The sequence below is a fragment of the Thermobia domestica genome, chromosome 4 (assembly GCF_964235325.1).
Source record: "Thermobia domestica chromosome 4, izTheDome1.hap1.1, whole genome shotgun sequence".
NCBI classification, from domain to species: Eukaryota; Metazoa; Arthropoda; class Insecta; order Zygentoma; family Lepismatidae; genus Thermobia; species Thermobia domestica.
The window spans coordinates 42,265,613-42,277,970 of NC_137457.1; the positions used below are offsets into that span (position 1 = coordinate 42,265,613).

The 12,358-nt window shown below is 32.8% G+C and overlaps 1 protein-coding gene across 1 annotated transcript in view; it reads right to left on the reverse strand.

The window, feature by feature from the left end:
- Positions 1-6,941: 6,941 nt before the first annotated feature.
- The window catches only part of LOC145683304 (brachyurin-like), a 550,784-nt gene continuing 545,367 nt past the window's right edge, over positions 6,942-12,358 (reverse strand). Inside the window, exon 8 of the mRNA XM_081754666.1 lies at positions 6,942-7,717. Within this exon, the coding sequence (XP_081610792.1) occupies positions 7,526-7,717 (192 nt within the window). The 3' untranslated portion in view covers positions 6,942-7,525. The remainder of the gene's footprint in view (positions 7,718-12,358) is intronic.

Here is a 12,358-nt window from a genome sequence, read left to right on the forward strand (position 1 = left end):
CGATAAGGAAAATTTTTGTAAGGAACCGAAGGGTATTTGCAAAGGAATCGTATATAAGTTAATTTCATTTAACGAATACAGACTTCAATAAAAGGAAGTACTCCAAGAAGATGAATGGAATTAGGAGTAATATTCACGATATATTTAGCATAGAGATAACTTTGGATTAAGTTGTGTAGATGATAAACGATGGGGCATTATAAAATAGCAGAGTTGTAGTTGTAGATATAGTTTAGTTTTAACTCTTAGATATAAGTATACTTTATGTATGTAACTAAGAATTTTTGTGCTATGCTGTGTAACTTAAGTAATGTACTGCAGGCAGTGAGGAGCGCTATGGTCAGTGAGGAGAGGAGTTGAGGGGTGTGATCTTCTTAGGTTTGCATTCTGCTAATATCCACAACAAATGAGAGATATTACAGATTTAATTATCATATTCTGACTTTCATTTCAAAGGAGTCGCTATTACCTCATCAAGGACTTATGTCCGCCACTATTCATGACACAACTACAACACACTTTATTCTAATTATCACACTTACCAAATTTAGTGAGTTCGTTTTCATATTTTTCGCTTGATCAATATTTACATCTATAAATCTTAAAAATACTCCTTCTGGTCTATGACCTTTCTGAACTACTCCCAAATAACCAATTGTAACGATTCGGTCAAGAGTGAGCCCGTTAGCCCAAGAACGAAGAATTACCACTTTTGCTCTAAACAGAGTAGTTACTTCTTATTAAGTTAACCACAAGCAACAGAGCATCCAAAAGATCGAACTAACAAAATAGCAGCTCGTCAGAAAAGTTTAAGTGACTTAGCATCGGGATCACAAAATCGGCAACTTTCAGTAAACACTCACTCGCTGTAAACACTGACTAGTGAATGTAGACCAACCGAGAGGACAACAGTCTCCTGCATGACTTGTCAGCTAAAACAAGAGTAAAGAGTATTGAATAGCATTGTTATAGCAAGCAGCAAGAAAATGAGTACTTACGGACTTCTTTATAAGTGTGTTTTTGAATTTTCTTGCCTTCTGCTAATAGCGGCATTCCTCAACACTGACGTTGTGGGCGTTGTATGAAGTGAGATTCCAATTAGAGCAAAGGAACGAGATTGAGATCCTTGACTGGACTAACTAATCATAATACTTTATTTTGCTTCACAACAACGAATTTGAATTTGAATTTGTAATGAAAACACATCCTAAAACGTGGCATTATTTTTTAAAAGTTTGACCACTTCTGCTCAAAAACACAAAGCTCGATATTGTGTTTTCTGTTATACTAATGTAGTAACTATTCCCAAAAATGATGATTTTCTATTCAGGCCCATTGTATATATTAGACAGTGAAACGTGAAAAATTTGCATAATTCCCCACTTTACGATTTTTAAAGCCTTCAGGAGCAGCTACAGTTCAGCAACTGCTTTGTTTATCAACGTATGACCCCTTGAAATTCAGAATTCTACGTCAGTTGTTCCTCTTCCAAAACATGTATTCAGTTTAAAAACATGTTACTATTGAAGGTTTTGATTTCACCCCTTTCAAGTGGCCTTAGGCTAAAATGTTAATAGGGCAAACTTTTAGCTCTGCACAATTTGGAGACGTGCAGTAATTTTCATTTCGGTAGGACAAATACATGCTGAGATATTTAAAATAACGTAAATGCTTAAAATGGAAAAAACGCAAAACGGCATTCACAAAACAGCTGGAGACTTCTCCAGCCCTTTCTCATCACAAGCTGAAGTTGAGAAAGCTGGACACAAATTTATTTTGATGTGGTTTGGCGATCACAGAGCACAGATCCCTCAATCTCTACCATTATCAGTCGTTTGTCAGGTCTCTGGGGAACATTTTATCTGACATCTTTTCTCTCCTATTAACTGAAGGGGGAATCAAAGAGGGGAGATCATTTAGAAAGTATCACCACGTCCAGCACTGGTCAGAAATCGAGCTACAATCTGAACTTTGGGGTTGGGAGTGGAGAGCAGAAAACTAGGTCAGCCCTGTGCAGACTAAAAACCGGTTACCAAAACATATATTTTTCATGGGATTTTCTGCCGATGAAACAAGGACTGTAGTGGCAAATTGTGTATATAGAAGAACTGTTCTTTTTTATGTCAATAGTGCCTGGGAAATGGTTCCAGTGGCGTCCCCGCATTTATAATGTTTAAGATTGCGCTGAAGGAATGGGATCGCTACCCATCACTGAAAAGAAAGAGTCCCTAGAGGACGTAGACACTTAGGTGAGAAAAATTAAAGATAAAGATGACCAATATGAGCCACCTCCTGAGCCAGGACAGACCCTTCCTTTGCAAAATAGCCAAAACAACAAAATTCTAGCATGAATAATTTTTCTATATTTTCAAGATTTTTTCCTGTATACATGGTTGTAGTTAAGGAATGAGGTGCTAAAAGTCAAAGATTTTCTGTAAAATGGAGGAGAAAAAAACGATTTTTGAAAATATGCAATCTTCGCAAACGGATATCTTGAAAATTATTACGAATAGGGAATTAATAGAAACAAACTTGTAGGAAACTTTTGCAACTTCGTTTTTGAACATTAAAATTTTGTCTGTACAACACGCAGGTTTCGAGATGTAAGCAAAATGTCGAACAAGTGACTTTCCGCCCCTCCTGCCCCCTATCATATCAAAGATTCAGGAACTTTTAATATGTTAAACACCTAACTACTTCAAACATACAACTGGAGTCAAAATCTTTGATTCCGACCATGTTCTCTACACTCCGCTTTGAAGCGTTGATTTACTGGACTATATAATCAAGAAAAAGAATGGCCATTAGAGTCATGAACGAAAATATGTATCTGCATATCATGCCTCTTCATTCCGATACAAAGACACTTTTCTTTACGGGAAAGCATCCTGAATTGCGTTGGTTACTAGTGTGAAGTATCGAAACTATCACTAGAGGTAAAACACAAGCACAAGCCACTAAAAATTGAGGTTTATATAATTTTGCGCTATAGCTAGAAAATTCATCAAAATATACGTATGGCGGTAATTCTACTCTTCGAAAGATATCCAATTTAACAATACTGAAATAAGTCTTATCTTGATCAACAATTGGAAAATGATTTTTCAAAAAATCTTGGCCAATTATGCTATTATAAGTAAAGTCTTTATACATTCGAAAAGGAGGCATAAAATACTATACTCCTAATTTGAAAGAGACTTGATGACTTTCTTGAGAATTTCCAGTGACGCCACGAATAAAAGTAGTAACTCTGAGTATTTTAAGCTTATTTCGTAAAATATTGACAGCAATTATGCTGACACTGCTGCCTGAATGCAATAGAAATAAACGCAGCTTATTATCAATGTATACTTTAACATTAGGCAAATTAGCATCATATTGAATAGGCACACAATGCCGCTTTTTCTAATAATATTACACACGTTTGTTTCCTTAGTTCCTGTATTCGACTTAACACTCTGATTTACATCTACTGTATTAACAGAAGCAATAGACTGTGTATGAGAGGAGGATGCAAAGGATGGACTTCTACGCTCCAAACATGAACGCTCATAAGATTGTATACACACAGATTTTAGTTTGAGTACGTGAGAAATTTTTGCAAGCGCAGTTCGTTGCCCTAGGTTTTCAAGTTGGACTTTGATATTATCTAACTGAGGTATCAAACTTTTTTTTCCTTCAGGCTGAATGAAAAATTCATTCACGTTATGAGTATAAAAGCTAAAGTACTTCCTCTAAACCTAAGAACTTTGCAAAGTCAATAACAGTCAAAAATGATTTTTTGCCACTACGCAATGGAACGAAGGCAGTAGCGCGTCAATTATCAAGTTCATTTGTTCGGCCAAAGGCATCTTGAATCATACTCTAGTATTAATTTCCACTTATGAAAAATGTAATCTAAAAGAGGTTCAGAATCTAACTGTTCCCTATTTCTCATTTCGTGCTCTAAAACTTGCGAAACGATATTATCTTGATAAGCCTTTTCTAATTTCTCCTTAATCTCAACATACGGAATATCATATGCTGCGGAGGATTGTAAAGGTGACAAGAAGACCCATTTTCTAAACAATACGGCAACAAATGACGTTTCTGTATATCATGGTGGTTATGATGACTACAAAAATGATAATGATTAAAAATGACAGAACTGTCTCGTTCAATTTACCAAAAAATCTTGGGGGTTCGACTAAGCGATCTAACGCAGATGTAATAAATGTAGTATTCTCCATTATATCTATCTTCTAAACCCTAATTCCTAATCACACTAAAAATATATATCTTACACTATTATGCATATATATCTCCAACACCAAAGTACAAATGATATTTTTATATACTAATAAAAAATATAATAACTTTACAAAACATATTATCACCCTCAAAATATCAATGAATAAAAAACAAGATTCACTCTAACTGAGCAATTGCACACATGTGGCAAGGGTGGCGAGTGGTCTAAAGTAACCCTACTCATTTTCTCTCAGCAAAAATAACTTTAAATTACACTGTACTCGTTACTGAAAATACATTGTCATTATATTCAACTCAATAGAATTTATCTTTTAAAAATCTCAGTTATGCCTGACTTATCTATCGCTACTATTATACATATTTTTCTTCGAAGCAATAATCATCGTTCAAGAATCTTAAAAGGTCTCCATTATGTAAATTTGAAAGATCGCCATATGCAAAATATTTGGAAATTTGGGATCGTTACAACGGCGTAAGCCTCACAGCGTCTCCATCATATGCCGGTGCTGTGCCATCAGATATAACTCAGAATAATTTCTAAAATACTCTTCAAATGAATGCAACAGTTGGAGATGAAACTGGTGCACAACACACTACCTAACTGCAAAATTATGGCTAAATTTAAATGAAATTGAAAGTTTTAATTTGGAAAATGACTAGTTGGAGAAATAGGTAAGAGAGAGATAGTTTGTGATTAAAAGATAAAGGATGAGCACTAGCCTCACAGATCAGATTAAACTGGTGTCGCCCTGACCATGATGAATGGTTTTCCCTGGAGGAGCGTGGTTATACTGGATTCAGCCAACAACTGGAACTCAATCCTGCTGGAATGCCAGGGGCATCGAATTTTATCGTTTGGATGCGTTTCCAATTATATTTTTCTACACCCTCATTTCACTAGTCAGATATTGTTCTCTATTGAATCTGCGGCGATGAACCAACAGAATGACACTTCCAAGACATGGAGTTGATTGTTCTCCAATGTTGCGATGTGCCTGTCACGACAACAAAAATGGTGTAACACTTGGACTTTGGTTTGCAGTATAGGAAGGGAATACTCCAAATGGAAAATAATACATAACGGTGGCTTAAAAGCGAGCACGAGCACGCACCTTCTTGCTGCACATCCTAAGGAAGTTGTGATGAGAAAAGAGACAATAATGTTGGCCTAGTAGGCAAGAAAATCCGGAAACTTCACTGTCATAAGCCTCGTTTAAAACTGAAAATCTGATACGTCCATTTCAGATTTAGGATCATGAACAGCTGATAGAAAACAGTCAGCAGAGTTCAGCATTTTGTTCTAAAACTACACCTTGTCAATAGTAGCAAATCGTAACAGAACTTTCCCACCCTCTTTGAGTTCATAAGTCTCTTGTTTTAAAGCGAAGATAGTTTAGTGTTCTGTAGTAGTGGTTGCATCGAATGGACAGTTTCTCCCACATCACCATATACCTCCTAAACTTACACAGATCCACATAGGTTCAGTTTGCACTCGTTAGGGAAGAACTTTACCGCCTTTCCTTACCCGATCTTTAGTAAATGCTAGAACAGGATTTGGATTTGAAATCAGAAGTTTGCACTTCAAATTAAACATCTGAGATTGGGACTTTAATCCGAATCAGGATTAGAAAATGTTTTTTTTTTTTTTGTTTTATGATCTAAACTTGTGCAACTCTTTACTTTTCGAATTAACATCGAGCAAACAAACCAAATTATCTTCATTTTTTCCTTTCATTTTCTTCATTTTTGTTCACGACTTCCTTTTCTCATTTGTTACTTTTATTTCTGTAGTTCTTCGATTACTTTAACTATCTACATTTCGGAACAAATGTGTCGAATATGTCTCCCAACCAGAGCTTTCAGTAACACGTTGTTGACTTCTGATACACATGTTGAGTCGTCTGCTCACATTTACTATTACCATCGGTTTCACTAACAGCTCATAAATGCGTCCTCTGCTACGCGCACCGGGAAAGAGAAACTTTATACATTCGAATACTGTGTTTTCAACAACTGGAGTTTCGAATTCGCACTTGAGCTAACCGGAGATGAAGTCAATCAAACACGACTTCACCTTTTATTTTTTTACCATGATTAACGTTGATTGAAGAGATTTATTGAATGGTTAACCTCACAATCATTCCAATTTTCTTTGTGTTACTGAATGTTCAAAGTGCTAAGAATTTTGAATAGCAATAAGAATTTAAATCAAAAGAAACTACTTCGTTTATGTAATGCAGAAGGTACTAATGGCAATTACCTTCTAGAAAGCATTGTAGAAGTTATATTAATAATTTTATTAGTGTCTATTCATTGCACCTACATATAAGTCAACATTCCAAATAAAACATTTTTCTCCTCGTTAATACTGTATCAACAAGTAGGTGTAGCGAGAAACTTTCTAAAACTCTTATGACCTTCAACAACCTGATAAACTGTATTCGTTTACGGTTTCCTCACAAACAACACTTCACCACCACCTTCTTTCTAACGCCTTCTCTCTGTCTCTCTCTTTCTGTGTATATATGTGTTTGTGTAGACTTCTCAATCACAAAGTTTTGCATTTGAAGTCAATACAAAGTTTCGCAAGTAAAGATAAGAAAACATTTTAATATCAAATAATTAATATCAAGTTATTAATTTATTTATTTTAGAATTCTACAAATATTTCATATCACATTACAACGTAAATTTAATTCATGGTATATTTCTAAGGCGTGAATATGATCTTTATTGGTTTATAAGTTTTAATATTTATAGACTAATTAAATATATACTGGTATAATAATGGTTACCGATAGTTCTCTCAATTAGAAGAAAAATTACAAAACAAAGACACCTTAAAATTTATTATCTCTTCCAATTCATTAGCGTGCTGTAATTTGTGGTGTCTAAAAGTGATCATACAAAATACAATGTAATTTCCAATAGTATTCATTACATGCATTCAACTCAAACGGGTATGAATTTAGTTTTAAACGTAGTTTTCACGAAGTAAATGTCAAAAAGGAGAGTTACTATTATACAGATCTTACATTTTCAAATGGTCCTAGGTACGAGGTAAGTTTAAAGTCAAGAAATAAGAACTCACTTCAACTATGTACTATCAAAATTTTCAAATTGCAAATCTTATTAAAATTCAACTCTTTTGTAGAATAAAAGTGACAGTATTCCGTACAAAATCTGGAGTATTTTTTTTATTAATGCATGCTACTTTGTTTCAAGTTATTTCAGTTAATATAAATGATTATTATCCAATAGAGTTAAATATATCTTATATTACACTCTCGTCAGGGATCTCATCATCTGAGTTTGATAAAATGATATCATATACCCAGTCCAATACTGATCCTATGTGAACATAAGAAACCATCGATAAAGGCGTATCGCTCAGAATGCCTATAGATGCTACACCCGTTACCTTACCATTTACTGCAGGACAGATTAAAGGTCCTCCTGAATCTCCCTGAAAGCAGATAGATAACATGATTGTTATTACAGAACGCATTAGTAATCATCACATTGAAAATTGCAGTGAATCCTTATACTGTAGATTCCATTGACATAATAGTACGACAGGGATTGGTATATCATGAAAGCGTGCAATATGTATCTGTTATTTTATAACGACTTGAACTCTAGAAATCGTACTTTGCTTTTTTTATCGAAACATTTTTAAAAAATACTGTTTTCCATATATTATATTTCAAGCAGTCATAAATTCGATTCATATTAATGTCTGTTCAGCAAGGTAAAAACAGTAGAGAAACATGACATTTTTATTTATTACCAGAAATATTTTAATAAATTAGTATGAGGTTCCAGAAGAAAAAATACCATAATATTAAACTAGTAAAATTTATGACTAAGATCATATGTAACTAAAGACATAAATCTTAATGTTTGTATTGAATGTAAACTCAAATCAATTACGCTTGTATGTATAGTTTACACCAATAACAACGGGATACGTAAATCCTATCATAAATGTTGAATAATCCTAACCCATGAAAGTTTTACATGTAACGTTGTACTAGTAGACTCTCGAAATAGGTAGTACTTATAATTAATTTAGGAAAGGACTGCCGTTTTTCATTTTGTCAAGTAATATAGAGTGAATATAATTTAATTACAATTGACTACGAATGTATTTGCTACGAGAATTAATTATTATTTATTGATTTTCGAAAAACGTTAACAGATACATATTTACTCTAGGCTATTAACATTGATTCCTGCGGTACTAGTACATTAATCTGCCTATCAAAGAAATGACTTCAGTATGAAAAATAACTAAGTTTAAGTAATTAAATAACACAAGCATGAAGTATTTTATACATCTCTCTCACATATGATACTAATTTAACATCGTATTTGTCTGATATTTGAGATTAGGCGTAGTCGATCAGTACATAATTCACATTTTTTCTAGATTCGGTCTCAAATTTATCTACAAAACTAAGTTTCACCAAAGATTCCCATCGGATAGGTAGGTGCAAATACGTGCATATAAATAAGTAAATAAAAATATAACGTATTTTACGCCAATAAGACTGGAAGAAACAAAAAAAACTTTTAGGGTAAAACAAAAAGGAATTCGGAAAAACAAAGGTACAGGATATTGTAAAATAATAATTACGTTTTGGAAATAAAATATTTTTTATGATTCCTTGATTTTAGCTGTTAAGAATCAAGGATTATCACTAAAATTGTGAAAAATGAGAATAGAGCCATTACAGTCGTAAACAAGACTGCACTGTTTCGGTTACCACTATACCATTCGCAAGTAACCCTGCACTCTCCTCATCTTTGTGTATCTTTGATGTATGCTAAGTACACGATGGATATTAAGTACAAAATAAGAAATTGTGCAGTAATGCATTACGAAGCTCACTTTAAACATTGCTCATTTTTAAAAGATTTGAAGCACAATTCTTGTAGCGCTGTAATTCGTAGCCTAATACTCAACAGTTTCCTAATCTATAATTTGAACAACAGCATTAACAATATTGTACTAAATATGTGTTTCAGACGAATATTGATATAACTTTGTTATTAAAAATTACAATATGTTGTATTTTATTCTGGTATACATTCAACTTCTCAACGATTGCCAAGATGAAGTAAGGGTAATACGTAAAACCATCACTGATTCTTTCCGAGGAAAATAATTCTTGAAATTGTGGTGGTTATTTGAAGTAGGATTGAAGATCAGTACTAGGAAAATTGGTTGCAAGATCTTCAAGTCAACTAGTTATCTCAGGCATACTTGCTAGATATTGTTGTCAAATTGAAAGTTAAAATCTTCGCAATGCACTGGAAATTAAAGAAAAATATTACTCCATATAAAAATATATAAGTGTATGCAACAAATTAAGAAATGATATATTCAATATTGTATAGCATAAAGAGCAGATTACTAAAGAAACAAGAAAAAGAAGCAAAAGTCCACACTCTATGAGCTAAGAGAGCCATATTGGTTGAATTATAAATGACTTGATATTTAATGTGAATATCAGCAGCACAAGTGTTTGTTGTCTTTCCGATCTTTCAAAAAATTGCGTACATTAAAAATCATTAAAATTCGTTGAAAGTTAGGTTCATTTGAAAAACTGTCATTATAAACTTCAAAAATAAATAACCTATACTCAGTACAAGCAACGTGAGAAGTATTGGAAAATAACAAAAAGTAAGTATTATAACTAAAATATGTCAATAATAATAATAATAATAATAATAATAATAATAATAATAATAATAATAATAATAATAATAATAATAATAATAATAATAATAATAACAAAAACACAGGTCAAGAAACTTTTACAATGTAAAACTCAGAATAAGTATGTCCCTTCCTGGTACATACTATCTAAATTTACATGTATGTTTATAAGAATAATAATAAAGTACAATAATTTATTAAATTAGCCGCCATTTTAGCAGCTGTTAGAGAGAACCCAGAAATGATAAAGTACTACATTTTTACTTACAATAAAAGTAATATTGATTATTACTTTCATAACTATGATTTGAATTATAACATTCCTATCTAAATATTAATTCAAAAGTTATATTCTACGTTAGACTTTGAAAAATTGAGTACTGTATTGCTATTCAGAAATTAACCTAACATGTTAACTCAATGACTCTTGGAACCGGTGCAATACCGGGTTCAAAAACCTCTTCATTTTTTACGTATTGTTGCTTAACTACCTCAGTGTTTCTACTTTGCGTTTCTAATCCTATGATATTAATCTTGATATCATTCCTGACTTTATCCTTTCAAATTCGCCTTGGTGTTCCTAATTGTTACTCTGAGAAAAATCCAGTTGAAACTTCGAAATAGTTCCTACTTTCTTCTATCCTTATTACATCACTTGATGACTAGAACCTCTTAGACTTGAGATCTTAAAATGTCTGGATAATAGTATAAATTATGCAGTGCCTCGTTACAAAGTTTCTGCCATTTCACATTAAAGATGACCTTGGATGAGACAATTCGCCTCAGGATTTTATTCTCAAATGTATAGCATTTAGTCTCTGTTCTTACCTCAGAGTAATGTTTCGCAACTATAGACAGCAACGTCCATGATTATCGTTTTATATATTTTGAGCTTTAGATTTCTTAACATAATACGCAACAAAGTTATATTTTGAACCGAATAATAGTTCTGAACTGAATAATTACATGTCTTCAGTCGACATTTAATTCCTTCAAGATATGGTTTTTCTTTATTAATTATTGACTAGTTATATGGAAATATTATTTGGCGAAACTATTATTTGACATTTTGATGCATCCATAATATGTGATATTCCGATCCAGGGAAATTATCAAATCTAGAACAGAAACAAGAAATAAGTTTGCAAATCATTGCCTTCATTTTCAGGTGTTGAATTCTTTCTGATTCCAACATCCTTTTCCTTCTGGACAGAAGAGCGTTCTTCTCATATTGAATATGCTTTTGCTTTGGAATTGGAATTGAAACATTTGAAAAAAATTAACGTTGCGGGAATTTGAAGCCGAGCCTCTCGAATATAAGTACAATGCTCTCACCACTTACATACCTAATCACTTCATTCGCCATCCAAACAATTAGTTAGTTCAGATCATTTCATGTTAGACCATAGAGGCTTTTCATCTGTGAGTGTCACAATGACTTACACAAGATTTTCTTCTTTGACTCAAAAAGTAGTTATGTAGACTTTCTCAATGAAGAAAATATGACGAATCGATTTTCAAGTTGAGCCTACCTCATGGTTTTTGAGGGTGAATCCTGTTTACATTAACATTCTTCTTCATCTTAAATTCTAATTTGCAACTATGGAAACACTCAGATATTATTTTCACATTCTTAGAATTGTATCAACACTTGTAGATATGGAAAGGTCACTGTTTATCTTCCGTAACTATTAGCCTATTTTCTTATCTTTGTGTGAGAAATTTGTGACATAGTGGTGAAGCAGCAAACTCAGGAACTCAGGTTCGAATTCTTTCTTAGCAATTATTGTTTACTTTATTCGATGGCATTGCTTACGTAATTGGTACTGTAATGCTGTTATTCTTCTTCTTCTTCTTCTTCTTATTATTATTATTATTATTATTATTATTATTATTATTATTATTATATCAATGAGGATTATGAGCATTATATTATGAACATTATATCAACAGATATAATACAATACCTGCATTCATTTTCACAGTTAATTGCAAATGGCTATATTCACCAAACATTGCAATATATTGCACTAGATTACCAAGATATATCACCATATATAGGGCTTCCAGCATGATTCCTCTCCAAGTTGATTACAAAAGATGCTACCTTTTACGTATTTTCTCGAAGAAATTCGGTATGTTTTTGAGTGCTCTGCATACTATTTCCGTTTTATAGATAATATAGACACCAGGCTTAGAAAAAGTGTAAAGTCATAATCTGACAGTTCTGTTATCGGGTTGTCGGTCATTAGACATTTGGTCTGTGTTTTACAAGATTTATTTCTCAGCACAGAAATACATTTCAATCAATTATACTGTATATTGACTATCTTGGTTAAAAGCTTGTACAATCTTTCAGCAAGCTACAGAGTTTTTCTTTCA